At 40.1% G+C, this 20,200-nt stretch overlaps 1 protein-coding gene across 1 annotated transcript; it reads left to right on the forward strand.

Moving 5' to 3' along the window:
• The first annotated feature begins 10,966 nt into the window (after positions 1–10,966).
• Positions 10,967–12,416, forward strand: LOC116220467 (desmoglein-2-like). The gene is made up of 4 exons (XM_042707714.1): positions 10,967–11,051; positions 11,153–11,374; positions 11,634–11,855; positions 12,355–12,416. Exons 2-4 carry the CDS (start codon positions 11,164–11,166, stop codon positions 12,414–12,416), a joined length of 495 nt encoding a protein of 164 aa, XP_042563648.1. The 5' UTR covers positions 10,967–11,051; positions 11,153–11,163.
• Positions 12,417–20,200: the final 7,784 nt, after the last annotated feature.

Raw genomic sequence — 20,200 nt, forward strand, 5'->3', positions numbered from 1 at the left:
AGAATGGGCCAGCTGAGGAAGGCCTTCATTGAACTGGTGAAAGCAAATGAAGGTCTTGATGCTTCAAACTACAGGTAACTGCAATGCATTTTTCTCTCAAGTCTTATTATTTGTCATGTGCAAGTCCAGCTTTACACAACATGTGTGTGACAGGCCTGAGAAACTGTTTTTAAGTCTTGCTGTTTGCACAGACATGTACCAGTTGGCAACAAGGAGAATAGCTGATGTGTGTGTGTGTGTGTGTGTGTGTGTGTGTGTGTGTGTGTGTGTGTGTGTGTGTGTGTGTGTGTGTGTGTGTGTGTGTGTGTGTGTGTGTGTGTGTGTGTGTGTGTGGTGTGGTTAGTGATGTTGTGTGCCTTTCTTGGGCATCTTTGGTGTTAAATGTGCTGTATGGCAGATAGGTTCTAGCCTGTAATGTCTTGTACCACCTCCACCACTCTCTGCTTTTCATGATACTCCTGTGACTCTTAATTGTCACTGTTTTGTTGTGTTGCAGACAGGATATGTTGAAGAAGAGGCTGACTCGTGATTTCCCCCATCAGTATCAAAAACCTAGAACGGTCACGTAGAGCTGATGCAGGGTCACAACGCATACAAATCTTTGACCCGGATCAGAGGACCCCAACCCAATGGAAAAAGTTTCTCTCAGAAGGAACAAATAAGGAAGCACTTGCCGAATTCCTGTATGTTGCATGGAAAAATGCAGACCTTACAATAGTGGGCAAAAACCTCTGCTTGTACATCGCACATACAAATCAATGTCACTGTGTGACTGTTAAGGAGGGTGTACAGTCTGTTCGTGTTGTTGAAGACCTGTTGTTGTTTTTACATGCACAACATGCTGCACGGGAGCATAAAGCTGTCATTATCAAGAGCTCTGACACTGATGTGGCAGTCATTGCTGTAAGTGTGCAGACATATTTGCCATGCAGTTTATATGTTTTCACAGGGACTGGCAACAGGACACGTATCATTGACATTACCAAGGTGTCATCAGCAAACAAAATATAAGTGCTCCATCACCTGCTGAATGTGGTTGGCAAATAGAGGATGGGACCTTGCACCTGGATGACCAGAAATCCGGCCCCTGACAGTGTTTTGCATGTGATACACTGCGGCTGCAAAGGTGCCTGTGAGACAGGAAGATGTTCCTGTTTTTCTGCAGGACTGTGTTACACAGACTTATGTCGTTGCTGTAATTGTGCCAACACAAAAGAAACTGAGGAACTGGAAGATAACTCTCCTGACACTGACAGTGAGGACTGAGTGTCCTTAATCTGTTATTTCTTATTTAGTTTTGTACAGTTTTATATATCATATTTCATAAAGATTGTTTTTATGGTTCATCAGTGTTGTTTTCATTTGTGGAAGAATGAATGAATGAATGAATGAACGAACGAACAAATGGTCATTGGTATAAGTACAATTACTGCCTTTTATTGATACAAGGAAGGAGGTTTATTTGTCACATACATAGAAATACTAACGTAAAGCATGTAGTCATTGTGTGTGTTCAGGATACGGAATGCTTGAGGAAAGAAGCTCCTCCTCAGTCTCTCTGTTCTGGTCTTGTAGCAGCAGAGACGTTTGCCTGACCTCAGTGTTTTGAAAAGTCCATGGTCAGGATGTTAGGAGTCCTTTACAATACTTTGGGCCCTGGTACGTAGTCTTCTCTTGTAGGTCTCCTGCAGAATAGGGAGAGGTGCTCTGATGATGCGGCACTGCAGTCACAGGCTGTACAGTTCCCATACCAAGTGATGATGCTGTCAGGACACACAGCTGATGGGTGCTGATGCTCTGAACTTCCTCAGCTGACGTAGGAAGTACAGTCTTTGCCTTGATTTCTTCAGTGTGTGCTGGGTGTTATGTTAGATCGTCAGTAAGGTGTATTCCCAGGTATGTCAAACTTGATCTAAATGACTTAACATAAGCATAACATTATCGTATATTTGCCTCATTGTTCTTATGGGACGCGGCTAAGCATACAGCACTATTTAGAATCCATTTAGCCCACTTTTGAGGATGTTCGGGTGTTTTCCTCTTTATCGGTAACGTTGAATCTAACCACGGGAGCCGCCATCTTGCCATTCTGTTGACAAAAAGCAGCTACCTCATTGGTGTAGAACGATCACGTGTCGAAAAGTGCCAGCACTCGCGACCAAGATCCTTGTGCGCTCTGAAGAAACTAGTTCGGCATAAAACATAGACGCACCAAAAATTGACTGGAAAGTCAGCGACGAACTTTTTTTTGGTAGCTAAGCACGACTCGTTCTTTTTTATGAGCTAAATATTGTGTAGATGCGCGACTGTGGAGCGGGTTGAAACGAAAACAGTGTTCACATTGCGGCCTATAAGGCAACCAGCTAATGTTGAGCACCAACAGAATTGTTTGCTAGCTAGCGTTAGCTAGCTGATTTGACCATAGGGTATGAACATGTTCATTCATCTTGACACTAGGCTAAAGTGTTAGCGAAGTCCCGCTAGCCACAACTAACAGAATATAACAGCATACTGAGTACTAGTATAATCTCAATAATGAACAGGTCGATAGCTAGCTGGTTAGACCATATGTTTCCTTTTGACACAACTATACTAGCCAGCGTTAGCGAAATCCCGTTAGCCACGATTAGCTAACTCAACTAAACCATAATGCATGTTGAGTGCTTGCACAACCTAACTTGCAGAGAGCTGGTTAGCTAACATTAATGTACATGATGTGTGCATTGATTCTCTCTCTCAATTGAAGGATTTGTGCAATTGATACATTTAAGTTTGTCTTTCACTTATATTGTTATAATAAAAAATAAATAAGATTCATTTTTTTTCGGCGGGGGGGGGGCTCAGAGGGGGTTTCGCCCTGGGCGTAATTCCATGTAGAACCGCCACTGGTGGGCATGGGCAAGAGCAGACAAGATATTGGGGATCTCACAATATAAACAAAGCTATTCCTCAATATGGAATAATCCCTCAGTCTGTATTGGGAAAAAGGGTATTCTTATGGCAAACATGGTTGGTGAAAGGCATACGGGCAGTTCAAGATCTGTACAGAGAACAATCATTTATTTCATTTTAAGACCTTAAAGAACATTTTAACTTAACAGATAGAGGGGATTTTTCGAGGTATTTACAGCTAAGAAGCAGTGTGGGAGCTGTTTTTGGATTGAGAAGGAAAGAGGAAAAAGAAAATGTGATACAGGAGTTCCTTAATTCTCCACATATTCTACACTCTGCTTCAGTATTCTATAAGAAAAAATTCAAGTATTGAGAAATGTGTGAAGGTTTAAGAATAATATGGCAGAAAGATTTTGGTATGGACATCGATGAGGAGGTGTGGCAGGATGTTTTTTCTAGTGTGGGAAGGGCTACAAGAGATGCTATAAATACATTCATCCATTATAAAATTGTTATATAGATGTATAGATACTATTTTACTCCTTATAAGTTGTTTAAAATGGGTTTAACCAAGGACAACAAATGTTGGAAGTGTAACAAAGAAATGGGTACATTCCTCCATGCATTGTGGGATTGTTCCTTAGTTTTGCCTTTTTGGAAGGCGGTACTGCAAAAGTTTGAAAGCTGGCTCGGACAACCCCTGCCAGAATCCCCACGGTTATGCCTGTTAGGGGATATGTCTCAAATGCCACCAGGCCTGGCTGAAGCAGAAAATGGAGTGATGATAACAGGTTTTATGGTAGCAACCAGAATGATTCTACGTAAGTGGAAGAGCCCACACAGACCAGAGGTTACAGAGTGGCTCAAGCTCATGACAGAGAGCCGCTAGAGAAATGGTGCAGAATAATTAAAGAAAAACCAGCCAAGCATGTCTACAGTAATGCTACAAACTTTAATAAGGGATGCAGGACTTTAATGATATAATGGAGAGGGGTGTATGTGTATTACACTTAATGTATGTTTGTATGTAAAATGTAATGGGTCTGGGTCGCTGTGAGGGTTCATATGGGCTGCCAATGAGCATATTTCAAGAGAAAAGAATGATCATATTTCAAAAGAGAGTGAACCTGAGTGTGTTCCTTTAGTATGTTGTTCACATATGCAAATCCAACAGCTCTGTTCCACTGTACACTCCCCCCACATTCTTACCCTCATCTCATTCACACATCTGAGCACTGTATGTGTGTGTGTGTGTGTGTGTGTGTGTGTGTGTGTGTGTGTGTGTGTGTGTGTGTGTGTAGAAGTCTTTCACCAGTCCTGCTAAGCCCATTCTCATAAGAGACAGAGAAAGACAGAGAGAGAAAGAGGGAGAGCGGTTAAAAGGGAAGCGTACACGCAAGGGTAGCAGCTCTTAGGTACCCAACAGCAGTGTCATGACCATGGCTGGAATGACTCACATTTTCATCCTGGTAAGTGAATGTTTCCCTGATGGTATATACAAGTGAACCTATCCTGTTTTTTTATCCTATGGTGGGCTCTTCCAAATTATCTTCATAGAATTTGTTTTATCTTTCCTTAATGGTGGCTGCACTACTATAGCTGTGAACAGTACTGTGACCTACATCACTTAAATGCCAAATGATTCAAACTGGTCTCACCTTATAATCAAGTCAGGCAACATACTTGGCGAGGTCATAGTTTTCACATTAAATTCTTTGGAAATGCTTGCGTGATTCTGGCATTGTGCTTTGGCTCGTTATCTTGCATGATGTCCTTTGGATCATTATGCTGGAATGTTTCTCTTCTGCTAAGCTTCCGGAGACTGGAAGTCATCTAGTCAGCCAGTATACTGGTATACCCACAGGGCTTCATGTAATTTCCCCAACACCTTTGGCTCTCATGTAGACGCATATCACCGCATTACCACCTCTGTGCTTATGTGACTATGCATTCACTGTGGTAGTCCTGGCCAGGTTAACACCGAACATGCTAGATCCTATTGGAGTTGAATTTTTTTTTATCTTGGTCTCATCTGACCAAAGAATGCGCTTCCAATATTCATCAGGCTTCTTTTCATGTTTTTTGGCGAAGTTTAATCTTGTAGTTTTGTGGCGAAGAGCAAACTTGGAAGCCGTCCATAGATGTTGATAGTGTGATGGGCATTGCATAGTCTTAGCGGTCACAGAAACTCTGCTTTCCATTGACAACCCCTATGCCAAGTCTGAAGCGCTCGCCCCTCTTTTTTACCAAAGCTAGATTGCAAGTAGGGCTCTGTCCGTGGCGTCCATTTAGGAGGATGACCACTGCGGCTCATTCTATACCTCCTGATTACTGCTTCAACGGTGTTTTGACTCGTTTTTAGTGACGGTCTTTCTGTATCCTTTTCCATCTGTGTGAAATCTCACAATCAGATTTTTTTTCAATTCCTCTGGCAATTCTTTTTCCACATGGAGCCCTGATAGTCATGTAGATAGACACAGCAGTCCATAGGTCCCAGACTGAGAAGGTTCTGGTGTTCACAGATCATTTTGTAACCATGATCATGCAATTAGGCTAATTGGAAATCACAGGTGTGCTCCATTTTGTTTCAGTGATCACAGGTTTTCTAACTCGTGTGTCAGTGATCACAGGTGTATTCACTTCTGTTGCACAGAGTTTCTACTTTGAGTCCTGTACTTGTCAACGCTAATATTGAGAAGTGATTCAATTTTGAATCATTTGACATTTAAACGATATTGCAAAGGGGCGTACTCACGTCTGTTTTAGGAATACAGCGCTCTTGTCAGCTATTACTGCCGTCAAACAATTTCCTGCTTGTAACATGACCCCTTTACTCGGCTTTTGTGGAGTAGGGTTACAGGTTTGCAACAGGGTCGACAAGCCTGGCCATCAAAACAGGTGGCGCCGCTTTGAGCATTGACACCTGATCAGTGTGTGGCTGCAGACACTGAATACTGCTACACTCCTTTGATTTGCATATACAGTAAGGTCTTTGACCTCAATGGAAATCCACCCTCTACATTGAAATGTTGTGGGAGTGACCCTCAGCTTTACACACACATGCACAAAACCGAAACATACACACACCTACATTCCTTAATTAAAAACGAGTTAAACATGTCCGTGAGCCAAAAAAACTGAAATGATACTGGGATGATCCCAAAAATTCCAGAAAATGATTACAGAAAAATGGCAATGTTTTGTGGTTGAGAACCGCTGTTTAAACCATTTATCATTGTTGTAATGTGTGTGAATCTGACTTTAGGTGATGTTCAGTTTAACCTGGGTGGAGTCTCACCTGAGGCAAAAGAGAGCCTGGATCGTTGATTCCTTCGATATCGAGGAGGAGCATCCAGGTCCATTTCCGTATAGACTGGGACGTGTGAGTGTGACCTTTAACCCCTTTCAGTTTGTTTCCTCCTAATGCCTCAATGATGTCTATGGTACTAACACAGTGTTGGGGAAGCTGCTTTGAAAGCACAGCTTTGCAAGCTGCCAATTACTTCACACTGGAAGAAGTTGAACAACAGCAACGCTGTCTTGTACTTATTCACAGGTCATACATAAACCAGGAAAATAAAATGTTTTGTATACAATGTCCATCAGTCAGATACCTGCCCAGTCCAGGTGGGAGGATTGCACCAAGCAGGATTATTCAGTTAGCCAGGTAACATCTGATATAGCGTGCAACAACTTTTCTGATCATTTGCTAATAAAAAGCAGTAATCAAAACTTATGACTAATTGACACCCAATATATTAAAGTTTAGTTTTACAAATTCAAATTCAAAACATTCAAAACTAGGTCAGCTGACAATCCAGTTTCTTGGAATACCTGAGACCTAAACCTGTCCTAAACAAAACAATCCCTCGCTTATTCACAACAACAAATTGTTTCTTTGCTTGTTTGTTGTAAGCAAATATAAAACAGTAATGAAAAGAATATTTAACTTGCACCTTTTTAGACCGTTTGACTGACTTCAGCACTAGTTTTAAAAACATGCTCCTGTTGTCTCATCCGTCAGTTTTGTACCATCTGATTTGGCAACTAAAACAGTCTTCAACTTCAACCTGTTTAGGCATTATGATCAACACTGGTCTACACAATGGACCTATCTTTGTATCTTTGTCAGAGCAGAATATTTTGTTTATACAACACAGGAGCAGTCTCTCAACACGGTCAGGATGAATGAAAAAGGGGGCGGGGATGGTCAAAGGGAAGCAAAAAGCCGTTTCAATTACAGTAGTGAAGCAATGGTAAAAAAAAAAAAACTTTTACAGCCACAAATTGTTTGTAGTTTCAATAGTTAACTACACAAAAAATGACAAAAAAAGTAATTTTACGTAATGTAGTTGAACTACCAACAAGCTACTGCAAAATGTAGTTAAACTATGTGTTTAATTACATGTAGTTCACCACTCACCAACACTGCTAACAGAACCTCACCTCATTGTAGCCAAATGTTATTGTTACTTGTTTGTTACCTATAATTTATATAGTTAAGTTATTTATTTAAGTATTTACTTGAGTATGTTTAAGAGAAAGTGGGTTTCATGAAGTCATGTTTGTCTGCACAGATGGAGGAGCACAAAGGTACACTATACAGTATAAGGCTACATACTGTAGATAAAGATGCTAAATACCATGGTGATAGGCAGTAATCAAAGGTAGACAAGACAACAGCCACTGAGAAGACTAAAGAGAACATGGCACTTAATACTTTCTGCAGTAGTTTTAGTAACAGTATACTACTGTAAATGCATTGCAGTGGTGTGGAGAAGAATGCTAGGTTTGTTAGCTCTGTTGCACTGACAGATGGCCTACTTAGGTAGGCCTACATGGTGGCATATTCACTGTGGTAACGGCTTGTGCCATGAGACGATGAGGGTGGGTATGGCTTGTACCATGTCTTATGATGTGATTGATGAAATTAATAGGAAATGGTTCATGGTCCCTCAGATTCACGTGGAGCGTAAATACAGAGTGGATTTTAAACTTCATGGCAGCGGTGTTGACGAGGCTCCCATAGGCCTTCTCTCCATCGACCAGGAGACTGGCATTGTGATGGTTAACAGGAAAATCGACTATGAGCAATATAAACAGCTGAAGGTGGGCAAGAAGTGCTTTGAAATAAGTCTTCATATCAGAATTTGACACTTTTCTGTTAATGTACTTTGGCAAAACTGTAAAGCAAAGCTCATTAAGAGTAACATTCTTGATCTTAAAGCTAGCATTTGTAGCAAGGAACTCATCGGACCAAGAAATTGACACCAAACTTGGCGTCGAGATTACAATTCTGGACGTCAATGACAACCCACCTCAATTTCAAAGGGATGTCTATGAGACAACAATAACAGAAGCAGCAATGCAAGGTAGGTCTGGTGAGAGAATGCAAGTGAGTGTCACAAAATCAAGTGCTTCACATATGTTGCCATTGCACACACTTGTCATTTTACTTAAAACTTGACATGTTTTAAGGGATGATTGGGTAAAGCAGTTTTTTATTGTAAATACAGGTCATCACTTTTTGACACCTTTTTAATTTGCATTCATTGAATGTACATGATAATATCATATTTATAGGTCATGTCTGCTTATAATATATGTTCAGTTTGTTATCTGCATGTTATTGTCTTGAAGGATCGTATGTGATGACTGTGTTGGCACATGATGATGACAAACCAGACACAGTAAATTCAACATTTGACTATAGGATCATAGCTGTAACACCAAACACGTCCAATGCTAAATTCTTCATCAAAGACAATGGAGCAATATTGTTCAAAGGATGCCTGAATTATGATGTGAGTTCATTACTATTTTAAATTCGACAAGCTTCAACCAAAGTGTACCAGGATTAAGAGCAAATCCTTTTGTGTCATCATACTAGATAAATATACTAAGTAAATGTGTGGTTACTGTCCTTTTACAATAAAGCAATGGGAACGTTTTGGCCTTTTAGCAGAGGGGGGTAGAGTAAGCAAAAGCTGTAAAAGCTCAAGTAAAAGTATTGTTACTGTATAACAACAGTGACTCAAGAAGAAGTATGTAGAGAGTAACTTCATTTGATGATATTTTTTTACACCTATTAGATTATATGTATTATATTCAATGTAACATCCATCTTCACATTCAAGTAAATCACATTTTGAATAAACCAAATATTCAGTTAAAAAGGAATGTTGCCAACTTGATGCTGTTTGATGTATTGATTAATGGTGTATTGTCACTTTAAGATATTTGGTTTAGGCTAAGTTTTCATATTTTTTAGTTTTTACCAAGATGATATATGGGAGAACTGTTTTTGCTGTGTATGGCTGGGACATATAGTTGAAGTGTTGTGAACCTAATAGGCTACTACAAAATAATGCTCATTAAATATTGCACTAAACGAAATGAAGCTGTCTCTTTGCTGAGTTTAGGAGTAGGCCTACTACAAGTCATGCTATACTTTGAGGAGTGATTAATATTCTAAAAAAATCTAAAATTATAACAAACAACAGATTTTCAATATCTGTGTTTATCTGCATCACCTTATATGAATAACAAAGCACTTAGTAATGACAGTACCTTCTTTCAGCTGGCACAAAAATACATCATCACAGTTGAAGCAAAAGACCACGGCCCCGTCAGTCTGTCCAGTTCTGCAAGAGTCATTGTCCATGTTCAGGATGGTAATAACCACCAGCCAGTCATTACAGGTCACTCTGTAAGTGTTTCACCATTTCTTTTTCTCAGATAGCATTGTTTTAGAAACATGCCCATTTTGTAAAAGAAAAGAAAGAAAAGAAAAACATTACAGGGTTCTATGTGAAGCCTGAGTTGTGTGTGTAATAGTGTTTAAGATCCAATCAGTGCAATGCTGATTGACACCTTGGAATGATAAGTATAAGCTTCCGCAAATAAACACTGCTAATATCTGCTTGTAATGAATATTGTGGAATGTAATAAGAAGATACAGTATGTAGTGTGTTTGCACAGTACATTTACAGTATGTATTTAAAATGTTTATTTGGTTCATTAAAGAGGAGTCATTCCTTCCTTTATCCCTTTCTCGCATTAATAACTTGCTCTGTTATTAACCTTTTTATAAGGGAACAGGCATGGTGAAAGAGGGGGAGAGTGGGATCTCTCCTATTCAAATCCATGTCACTGACAAAGACACCCAGAATAGTCCAGCATGGAGCGTCAAGTACATGCTACATGGAGAAATAAGTGCGTTTTTCCAGGTTGACACAGACCCAGCAACCAATGATGGCATCCTGACATTAGTCAAGGTTGGTGTTGTCATTCCACATTTTAGACATTCCAGGGTTGTTGTGACAGTGTCTTCTGACAGCGGTTTAAAGGTGTGCTTTTGCAGCCGTGCTTGCTTGTCACACAACTATTCAAAGTATACACTTCTTTCATATGATTGATAAGATTGGCAAATAAATTGTAAACCACCCAAGGCATCACAGGGAATAGCATTTCTGTGATGGTAGGTTGTTTTTCATCACTGCTAAAAGTAAATTATCCTGGTTGCAGCCTCTGGACTTTGAAGACGGTGCAGAGAGAACTATTTCAGTTTCTGTAGAGAATGAGGAAACATTCTTTTCTTGTGAGGTCACAAAGAAGACAGCGTCTGGACTCTGGACTGTGGTCACCAGCCTGGATACGGAAACAGTGAGAAACACCATCCACCACCAACAGTTCAACATCACGGTGGAGGACACCAATGATCCACCCATGTTCATTATCCCAGTAAAAGATGCTGTGATTGTGGAAAATGAAGAAATTGGGCGATTAGTTGAACAGTTTACTGCAGTTGATCCTGATACTACCTACACAAGTGACTTTGTGTAAGTCTTCTGTGTGTAGTTTAATTAAATACTGTAAATGGTGAAGACATTTTTTTTTCAGTGATAATTTCAAGTTATGGAAACGTGTTTTTGGAAATGTATTGTCCATTACTTTGCCTTTTTATTATATGTTAATAATCCAGTCAATCAGTCATGCCTTGTGTTCTACAAACAGGTACCTGATAGGTCATGACCCTGCCAACTGGGTGAGAGTTGACTCAAAAAGTGGACAGATTTTCTTGGCAGATACACCTGACAGAGAATCCTTGCATGTTGTTGACAATATTTACACAGTCATCCTCTTGGCAGTCGATAATGGTAAGACTATGACAGCAGAGACTTCAGAGCAATCGTAAATCTATGGACATTCTTGTCAACTTCAAAGACATTCAGTCATCTCTTCTCGTGTTTTGACACAGGGGATCCACCTATGACTGGAACAGCCACTCTTAACATCCACGTACAAGACCAGAATGACAATTCGCCCATATTAAATGCCACTGCCATCGGCATGTGTGCTTCAGACAGCACCTCAGAAGCTGACATTTCTGCCCATGACCTGGATGGGGATCCATTCGGAGGCCCCTTCACATTTAAGCTCCTTGAGGACCACAAAGGATGGACCCTTGACCCTGAGCATGGTAAAGTGACAGAAATTGTATTACTGGTATAACTTCTATTACTCCTCTATTATATGGCATTTATTATAATATGATGCCATGTAAATAAATATAGTGCATGTAATAAATACATATAGCAAAATGCGGATGGTCCATGCTAAAAATCATTATCTTAAGAGGGGTGTTAAATAACATGTTAGCAATCTGTGAAGAAAAAGGCAATGCTTAAATAGTGAATCCATAACTGCTAATTGCGCCATAAAATTTTTTTTGGCTTCAGGCGTGTCTGTGAACCTGAAGAAGGAGAGTGTGGTTTTCGCTGGTCACCACACATTGATGCTGAAGATTTTGGACAAGCAGGGCCAGTTCTCCATACAGAACCTCTCCGTCACTGTGTGTGACTGCTCCCTTCAAACCAGCTGCCTGCAACGCAGGACGAGTGGCATCGCAACAGCAAGAGGAGCCGTCGCCATCATATTCCTGGCTTTGTTTCTACTCCTGGGTAAGGGACTTTTTACATCATGTCATATTTGATCGAAATTTCCATCACCCCTATTTCTTTCATACTTTCATACACAAAGAAAAAGCAACTTCCTTACAGTTCTACACTTGGCCATAATCAGCCTCACAGTAACAAATTGCCTGGAGGAGCACACAGGACCTCATAACACAAAAATGATTATTCTCAGTGATTAGTCTTGGTTGTGTCACTCGATAGGGGTTTTGCTGCTGGCGCTTTATATATCCTGTGGGACTGAGAGACACATGATTGAGGTTGAACATGTCCCTGCACATTCCCTGCTGCCGTCCAACACTGAAATGCCAGGAATTGACTGTAAGGTAAGCAGTTTGCTTGCAAAACATGAGGGGTCAGATAACACTTCAGAGATTAATGGTGGATTTAATTAATCGCTACATGGATGAATGTATCTTTTTTTACAGCATAAAATGATTTTCTTTTGGCTGAACATATGTTTATTTCTGGATTTTGTATGTGTTAGGTCCCCACTACACAGGTTGTCGAGGATCAGGGGCAGATACGTCAAAACCTGAATCATACTGACAGTTTTCTTCAGTACTTCAATAGCAACCAACAGGTGGGCATACATACAGTGCCCTCCACAATTATTGGCACCCTTAGAGAATATGAGCAAAACAGGCTATGAAAAAATATGTCTTTGCTGTTTATCCTTTTGGTCTTTCACTCAAAATATTTTCAGTGAAGTAAAATTATTGAAAGAAAAAAAAAACTGTTGACATTAAATAAATTTGTTATTTTGTTAGCTGAAAACACTAAAACAATGAATTGTTGATTTCACGTTGTTCTTCAGAAGAAAAATTTAATTAAATGACATTTTTTATTCTCTCAAATTTTGTACAAACACAAGAGCTACTATGACATCTATGGTGACACACTCAGATATCTACACTATGGGAAATATAGTGAAGGTCATCAGGTAATTCCCATAACCCCTTCATTTGCATGATCTTATAGTCAGTCTTAGACGTCTTTCTGTAAGAACTTCCATTTTGCCCTAACCCGCATCTATTTTTCAATATGTAATGCAGGGCAAGAATCTGTATGCAGCTGGTGGAGGCTTTTATCATGTATGCACACTTCCTTCATTTCATTTTCTATTATATGAAAACAGTTCTCTCCCCTTTTGACTAATTACTTTTCATTTATCAGAGCCTGGCTGCACTAACGCACAATGAATTGTACTATGACCAGTACCTACACAAGCACTCCCACCAACAGAGTGGCTTCTGCCAACATCAAAACAGGCACTACAAGGTAACACTGCTCTAGAAATGTCACCTTTTAGAGTGTCACATTTTCAGTTCACTCCATGTATTTCATTGTACCAGGGTATGAACTCATGGGCAGTTTTGATGATGGTTTTAACAGGAAATGATGACAACACAGAATATAGATGTGGCACAGCTGGAGTTTATCATTGGGGATCGAGTCCTATTGAAGTCGTTGCTTGAGGCAGTAAGCTCAGTAGCTGTAGCTCATATTTCTAAAGTCGCTCCCCTTTTGTTCATCTTTATCTTCTGCTTAGTAATGTTACACGGTAATGTTACATGTTTTTTTTGGTCTGCAGAGATTGTCTTCGATTGAGAGACCAGAAGAGGAGCAGTGTGACTATGAGCCACGTGAATACACTTACGAGGAAGACTCTGAGACACTTCCTGATCTGGATCCCATTCCCATCCCAGAACCATACTTTGACCCCGATGAGCTGCTGGATTTGGGCCCAAGTTTTTTTATGCTGGCTTCAATATGCACAGCGGTGCCAGAGAACTGCTGATTTGAAACTTGTAAGAAAATATATGATCAAGAATAAATGCATGACAACACGTTTTAGTTGAAGGCACTGTCACTAGGGCTGCAACTGTATAGAAATGTCCTTACCTCCTTGCGATAATATCGCATATCTGATTACCTCTCCTGGTCTGCCAACAAAAAATCACTGGCTGCTCACTGCTCTCCCTGGAAAACATTGCCTGCTCCCGCAGTAGGGCTAAAGACATCATCAAGGACACATCACACTCAGGCCACCACCTGTTTAATCTCCTGTCCTCTGGCAGGCGGTACAAGTCCTTAAGAGCGAGGTCCACACATCTAAAGGACAGTTTTCTTTTTCCCCAACGGCTATCAGAACAATAAACGCACTGCAATATTACTACTTCAGTCACTTTATTCTACTACAGTCACTGCAATATTGCAACGTACCTCAGGGGAGTAATTATTCTCCATTGCACTTCGTGTAAATTGTTTGTAATTTTCTTCTCATTTGTTTTTTTACTTCTAAATCTTTTATGTACTTTTTTGTATTCCTGTGGTTGTTATACATTGTTCCTCGTGGCACCAACAGGAGCAGCGCTCCAAATTCCGTTGTATGCAGAGCTATACAATGACAATAAAGGCATTCAATTTCAATTCAATTCCACAGAAGAATTTTTTTTTTCAAGTGTGACGTCTCATGAAGACTATAGACTACTGTTGCCCTTCTACTCAGCTGCTCTAGAGCTCTAGCCCATTGCTATGCCTCTCTGCTGCATGTGCACACTACCCCTTCTGAAGAGAATTTGAAGGGTTTGCTTATATTAGTCTACCGATTGACAGGACCAATCAAATCTATGATTTGCTGTGCGGGGGTTGGTCTGGGAGGGCGTACATCATGGCTTACACCTTCACAGGGTTCCCACGCTCATGAAAATCCTGAAAAAATTAATTAATTGAAGGTTTTGGAAGCGTTGATTATGTTGTATGAATTGTAGAATGAGCCCTTTCGTATCTACATAGGTAAAGCAGGGCCTCTTCCATGGAGTTCGCCATGTTGCACCTCCATGTTTCTACAGTAGCCCAGAAAACGAACAAACTAAAACACTGGATCGAGATCGAGTTGTGATATTTGACCAGGGGCGGCTTGTCTATAAGGGTGATTGGGGCGACGCACTGCCTAGGGGAAAAGGAGAGAAAAAAAAAAAAAAAAAAAACCTCCTGATGTATAAACGCAATATCCTTGTAAGTCGCATAAATGACGACATCAGAATCAGAATCAGAATCATCTTTATTGGCCAAGTACATTTCCACATACAAGGAATTTTTCCTGGGTTTAATTGCTCTTAATGTACTTAAACTGAAAAATATACATGCAACAGTTTAGGATAATAAATAAATATAATATATAATATAATAATAAAATATAAATATAGCTGCAGGCAGCAATGGCGGGTTCCTCCTCAACATTCCAATCATTACAAAATTGACATGACACTGACATGTATTTCATACATGTACACAACATTGGACAGATAATTGGATCAATGGCTGATTTGAAGTCATTTTTTTTAATTATTCACAAATTGTCACTGTCGAGAAATATCCATGCTGGTGACATTATGGGTTCTTGAGACTTTGTGAACCAGGGAAAAATGTAAATTCTGCACAATTTGTCACTGTATAGAAAAATCCATGCTGCAGACTTACCAATGGGATATTCAATTTGAAATGCAATACTGTCAAGATCCACAAGCTTCAAGCTAAGGAGAGAGGGGGGCCTTGGTCAGGCCACAATGTCATGAAATGGTGTGTGTGCGTCTTGCCAAGCGTTTGGTGTGTCAGGTGAAAGTTTGTGTCTGTGAGAATTGGGGCAAGCCGCACGGGGAGCGAAGGAGGAGAGAGGGAGACATTACATTGGAAATGGTGGTAGCAATTAGCCAAGCATGCATGTTTCAAATATTCACCAAAAATCTACTTTTCATCTTACAGTCAACTTTTTTTCAGATTTGTGTACTAAACATTCTCAAGTGTCTTCATATGAACTTGTGATTGAATCAGAGTATCACTTTTTGAATGAAAAATGTGTAAAGCATTGTTGTAGCGTTAGCGATTAATGCAATTTGCTTTATATCAATCATTTTTGAAGATATGAAGTTGCCTTTGCACATGGGAACATGTTGTAGTGTCTCCCACGTGCTTACCAAGTTTGGTGTTGATATCTGAAAGATTTGCTGAGATATGACTTTACTTCCTGTTTGGCATCTTTTCTGCTGAATTTCAGTGGCTGTACCGGACAAACGGTTGTGAGGATCAAAATTCTGTTGAAGAACTTTTGTGAGGCTTGGTCTGAAGATCATCTCTGGTGATTTTGAAGAAGATTTGACAAAAATTGTAGGAGTTGATGCCTTTCAAAGGTTTTTGATAAAACCGGAAATTGCGGAAAATCTATATAACCGGAAATTGACGCCATAGGGTGTGTTGAATTCGTCTTGATCCAAGGAATCCAATGGTACCTCATTTTTTAAATCAGTCAAACGGTTCAAAAGTTACAGTGTTAACAAAAGTCCAACTTTGACCTGTTGGTGGCGCTAGTGTGGTCTAGTGGGAGACATGAAACTTGGTGTGAGTGGAGAATTGACTGTCCTTAATGAGTGTGCCAAATTTCAGAAAAAGTTACCATACGGTTCTAGGGGCTGCCATTGACTTCAATGGCACAAGAATAATAATAAATATAGCTGCAGGCAGCAATGGCGGGTTCCTCCAAAGATTGCGAACCAGGGAAAAATGTATATTCTGCTCAATTTGTCACTGTATAGAAAAATCCATGCTGCAGACTTACCAATGGGATATTCAATTTGAAATGCAATACTGTCAAGATCCACAAGGGCCTTGGCTTCAAGCTAAGGAGAGAGCGGGGCCTTGGTCAGGCCACAATGTCATGAAATGGTGTGTGTGCGTATTGCCAAGCGTTTGGTGTGTCAGGGGAAAGTTTGTGTCTGTGAGAATTGGGGCAAGCCGCACGGGGAGCGAAGGAGCGGACAGGGAGAGATTACATTGGAAATTACGCTAGCAATTAGCCAAGCATGCATGTTTCAAATATTCACCAAAAATCTACTTTTCATCTTACAGTCAACTTTTTTTCAGATTTGTGTACTAAACATTCTCAAGTGTCTTCATATGGACTTGTGATTGAATCAGAGTATCACTTTTTGAATGGAAAATGTGTAAAGCATTATTTTAGCGTTAGCGATTAATGCAATTTGCTTTATATCAATCATTTTTGAAGATATGAAGTTGCCTTTGCACATGGGAACATGTTGTAGTGTCTTCCACGTGCATACCAAGTTTGGTGTTGATATCTGAAAGATTTGCTGAGATATGACTTCACTTCCTGTTTGGCGGCTTTTCTGCTGAATTTGAGTGGCTGTACCGGACAAACGGTTGTGAGGATCAAAATTCTGTTGGAGAACATTTGTGAGGCTTGGTCTGAAGATCATCTCTGGTGATTTTGAAGAAGATTTGACAAAAATTGTAGGAGTTGATGCCTTTCAAAGGTTTTTGATAAAACCGGAAATTGCGGAAAATCTATATAACCGGAAATTGACGCCATAGGGTGTGTTGAATTCGTCTTGATCCAGGGAATCCAATGGTACCTCATTTTTGAAAATCGGTCAAACGGTTCAAAAGTTACCGTGTTAACAAAAGTCCAACTTTGACCCGTTGGTGGCGCTAGTGTGGTCTAGTGGAAGACATGAAACTTGGTGTGAGTAAAGTAGGGACTGTCCTTAATGAGTGTGCCAAATTTCAGAAAAAGTTACCATACGGTTCTAGGGGCTGCCATTGACTCCAATGGCACAAGAATAATAATAATACCTACAACAACAATAGGTTTCCTCCTGACGGAGGAACCCTAATAATACCTACAATAACAATAGGTTTCCTCCTGACGGAGGAACCCTAATAATCTGTCAACTGTTCACTAGAGTGACGGCAAGGGGGAAAAAACTGTTCCTGTGTCTGGTGGTTTTTGTGTACATAGTTCTGTAGCGCCTGCCAGAGGGGAGGAGCTGGAACAGATTATGTCCAGGGTGTGAGGGGTCTGCAATGATTTTCCCTGCCCGTTTCCTGGCTCTGGATGTGTACAGGTCCTGGATGGTGGGCAGGTCAGCACCAATAATCCTTTCTGCAGACCTGACTGTCCGTTGTAATCTGTTCCTGTCTAGTTTAGTGGCAGAACATGTAAATTTAAATGTAATAATTTTTTTTCTGTCGGATTCTACCACTAGACCCTCTGATCTGCCTCTGTATGTCATTGTCGAATCAGGTAACAGTCATTCAGTCAGCCTAAAGTCGTGCTTCAAATGGCCCCGCCCCTTCTGTGGCGATTTGGTGCGAAATGAAAATCGCCCCAGACCTCTCCCATTGACTCCCATGTTAAATCCATTTTTTTTCACAAAACAGAGCTCTCAATGCATTCTCTATGGCTTCCGGGAGGGCTCGCCCCTCCATGTCGTGTCATAAGTAATGGACGTAAAAGCCTATACAAACGTCATACAGCTCGACAGAGGCAGACATCAGCATATTCTGTCAATGAGCGTTCAGTGCAATAACTCGATTCGCTCTTTGACAGAAACGTTTTTAGTACTAATGAAGATACATTGACAACAAAACAATTAGGACTTCCTAGACCAAATGTATCCATTCAACTGGTTTCTACAAAGGGAGGGAAATCCTACATCCAACAATTGGAACGAAAGAAAATCGTGGTTGTGAAGTGGCTAACGCGGTCTGTATTTCATATACCACTGTCATTTTTTTAATAGGTTTCACATTGTGTTTCACAGTTCGCTTCTTGCACTAACACTGAATAATTTTTTATGTGATGACTTATTTTGCTTTTGTAAGCCAATACTTTCAAGATCACTCAATAAATATGGTTGGTTTTTGACTTATGTTACCCCTTCTTTATGTTGTTACTGGACATATCATGTGTCCTGTTAAGCTATGTTACATCATACAACATTTGAGACACGTGGATAATGAAAAAGTGGGATCATTTAATGTGGAGCCACATCATGTTTGCTTATGAAGACTCCTGGATGCAACTTTCTTCCATAGCTTTCCACCTGTAACTTGCTACTCTAGCTATGTAGCAAGAGGGGACATATTACTGTTGTGTGCTGCCAATAGTGGACAAAAAGGTATTGCTGTATGAGTTAATCAGCTAACTTAATGTACCTACTGAATGGGTCGCCTTAATAAAAAAAATTGCCCCCCCTGAGAATTTCTTCAGGAGCACTGTATTTGACTTGCACACGCTTGTAAAGGGAAGGGTATTCAACTGGTTGCATTTCTGCAACCTTGGTACTAGAAACTACACACTGTCCCTTTAAGAGTAGTACTTTTTTCAATTTGTTGTAGGCCTACTCTTCTGTATCTTAATAGCTAAGGTACATTAACATTTTAGAGTTTGCTGTAAAATAAATAGGCTACCTCTTTTCTTTCAGATAAGTTTTAATTTATTATTGATTGCTACTGTTATGCCAGTAAGCAACAAACAACCACGACAACAAATACAACTGAATAACTAACTTGATGGCATCGACCAGCCAACAAAGCCTACGGATATGCAGGCTACAATAACATTGACCTGAGACTATGGAGGGTGTGGTAAAATTTGATACATTTTCACATCCTTTATTAAAATCAGTTATCTCATCCAGCTATAAGATGCATCTGATATAAAAGTTAAAGGAACCAGGACCTTGATGAGGCCCTATGTCCTTTAATTCTCAGACGTATCAGAAGTCAGGATAAACCTGTTTGTTGGTATGTAGGTCTTTATAAGCTATATTTCTTTGATCGGAGTAAGCCGAGCTGCGTAGGCAAACTTATTGATATTATATTCATTCTGCTTTCATTGTCTGATGATTGTTGTAGGTTAACTCAACACTTATTGAGGAAGTGACCGTCGTCATTTGTATGCGGAAAATGTATGGGTTTTTAAGAACATGGTTAAAATAACACCCGTGGTATGTATGTCATCTCGGTGTAGTCTTCAGAACTTCTCTGACTAAAAACTACAAACTTCCGGTCGAGCGGAACGCGTCATACACGGAAAACCATGCCCACTGGAATAAAAAAAAAGAAAAACGGCGCCACCAAGGGCTTAAACGCTAACAAAATGCCTGTGGCTAAAACATTCGATTTCACCATGTCAAATTATTAATTTAGCACACTATGTCTATCAAAGAAGAAGACGGTGCAGTTGATTACTAAAATGATGATGGGAGAGAGGGGTAGAATGATGATGGATAGAAAGCTAACAACTTTAGTTATGTGTAAGCAAGCTACTGTAGTTTAGGCACTGAATAACATAACTGCATAGCTTTCTGATGTATCTGCATCTCACTATAACGCAAGTTGCATACTTTCAACATGCTTTAGCTTAACTTAGAGAATTGTAGTAGCCGAAAACTGACATTTGACTTGATTTGACAAAATGCTTGCTTCACACTTAGGCATACGGACTATTGACTGAGCGTCACGATCCC

The sequence above is a fragment of the Clupea harengus genome, chromosome 5 (assembly GCF_900700415.2).
Source record: "Clupea harengus chromosome 5, Ch_v2.0.2, whole genome shotgun sequence".
In the NCBI taxonomy this organism is placed as follows: domain Eukaryota; kingdom Metazoa; phylum Chordata; class Actinopteri; order Clupeiformes; family Clupeidae; genus Clupea; species Clupea harengus.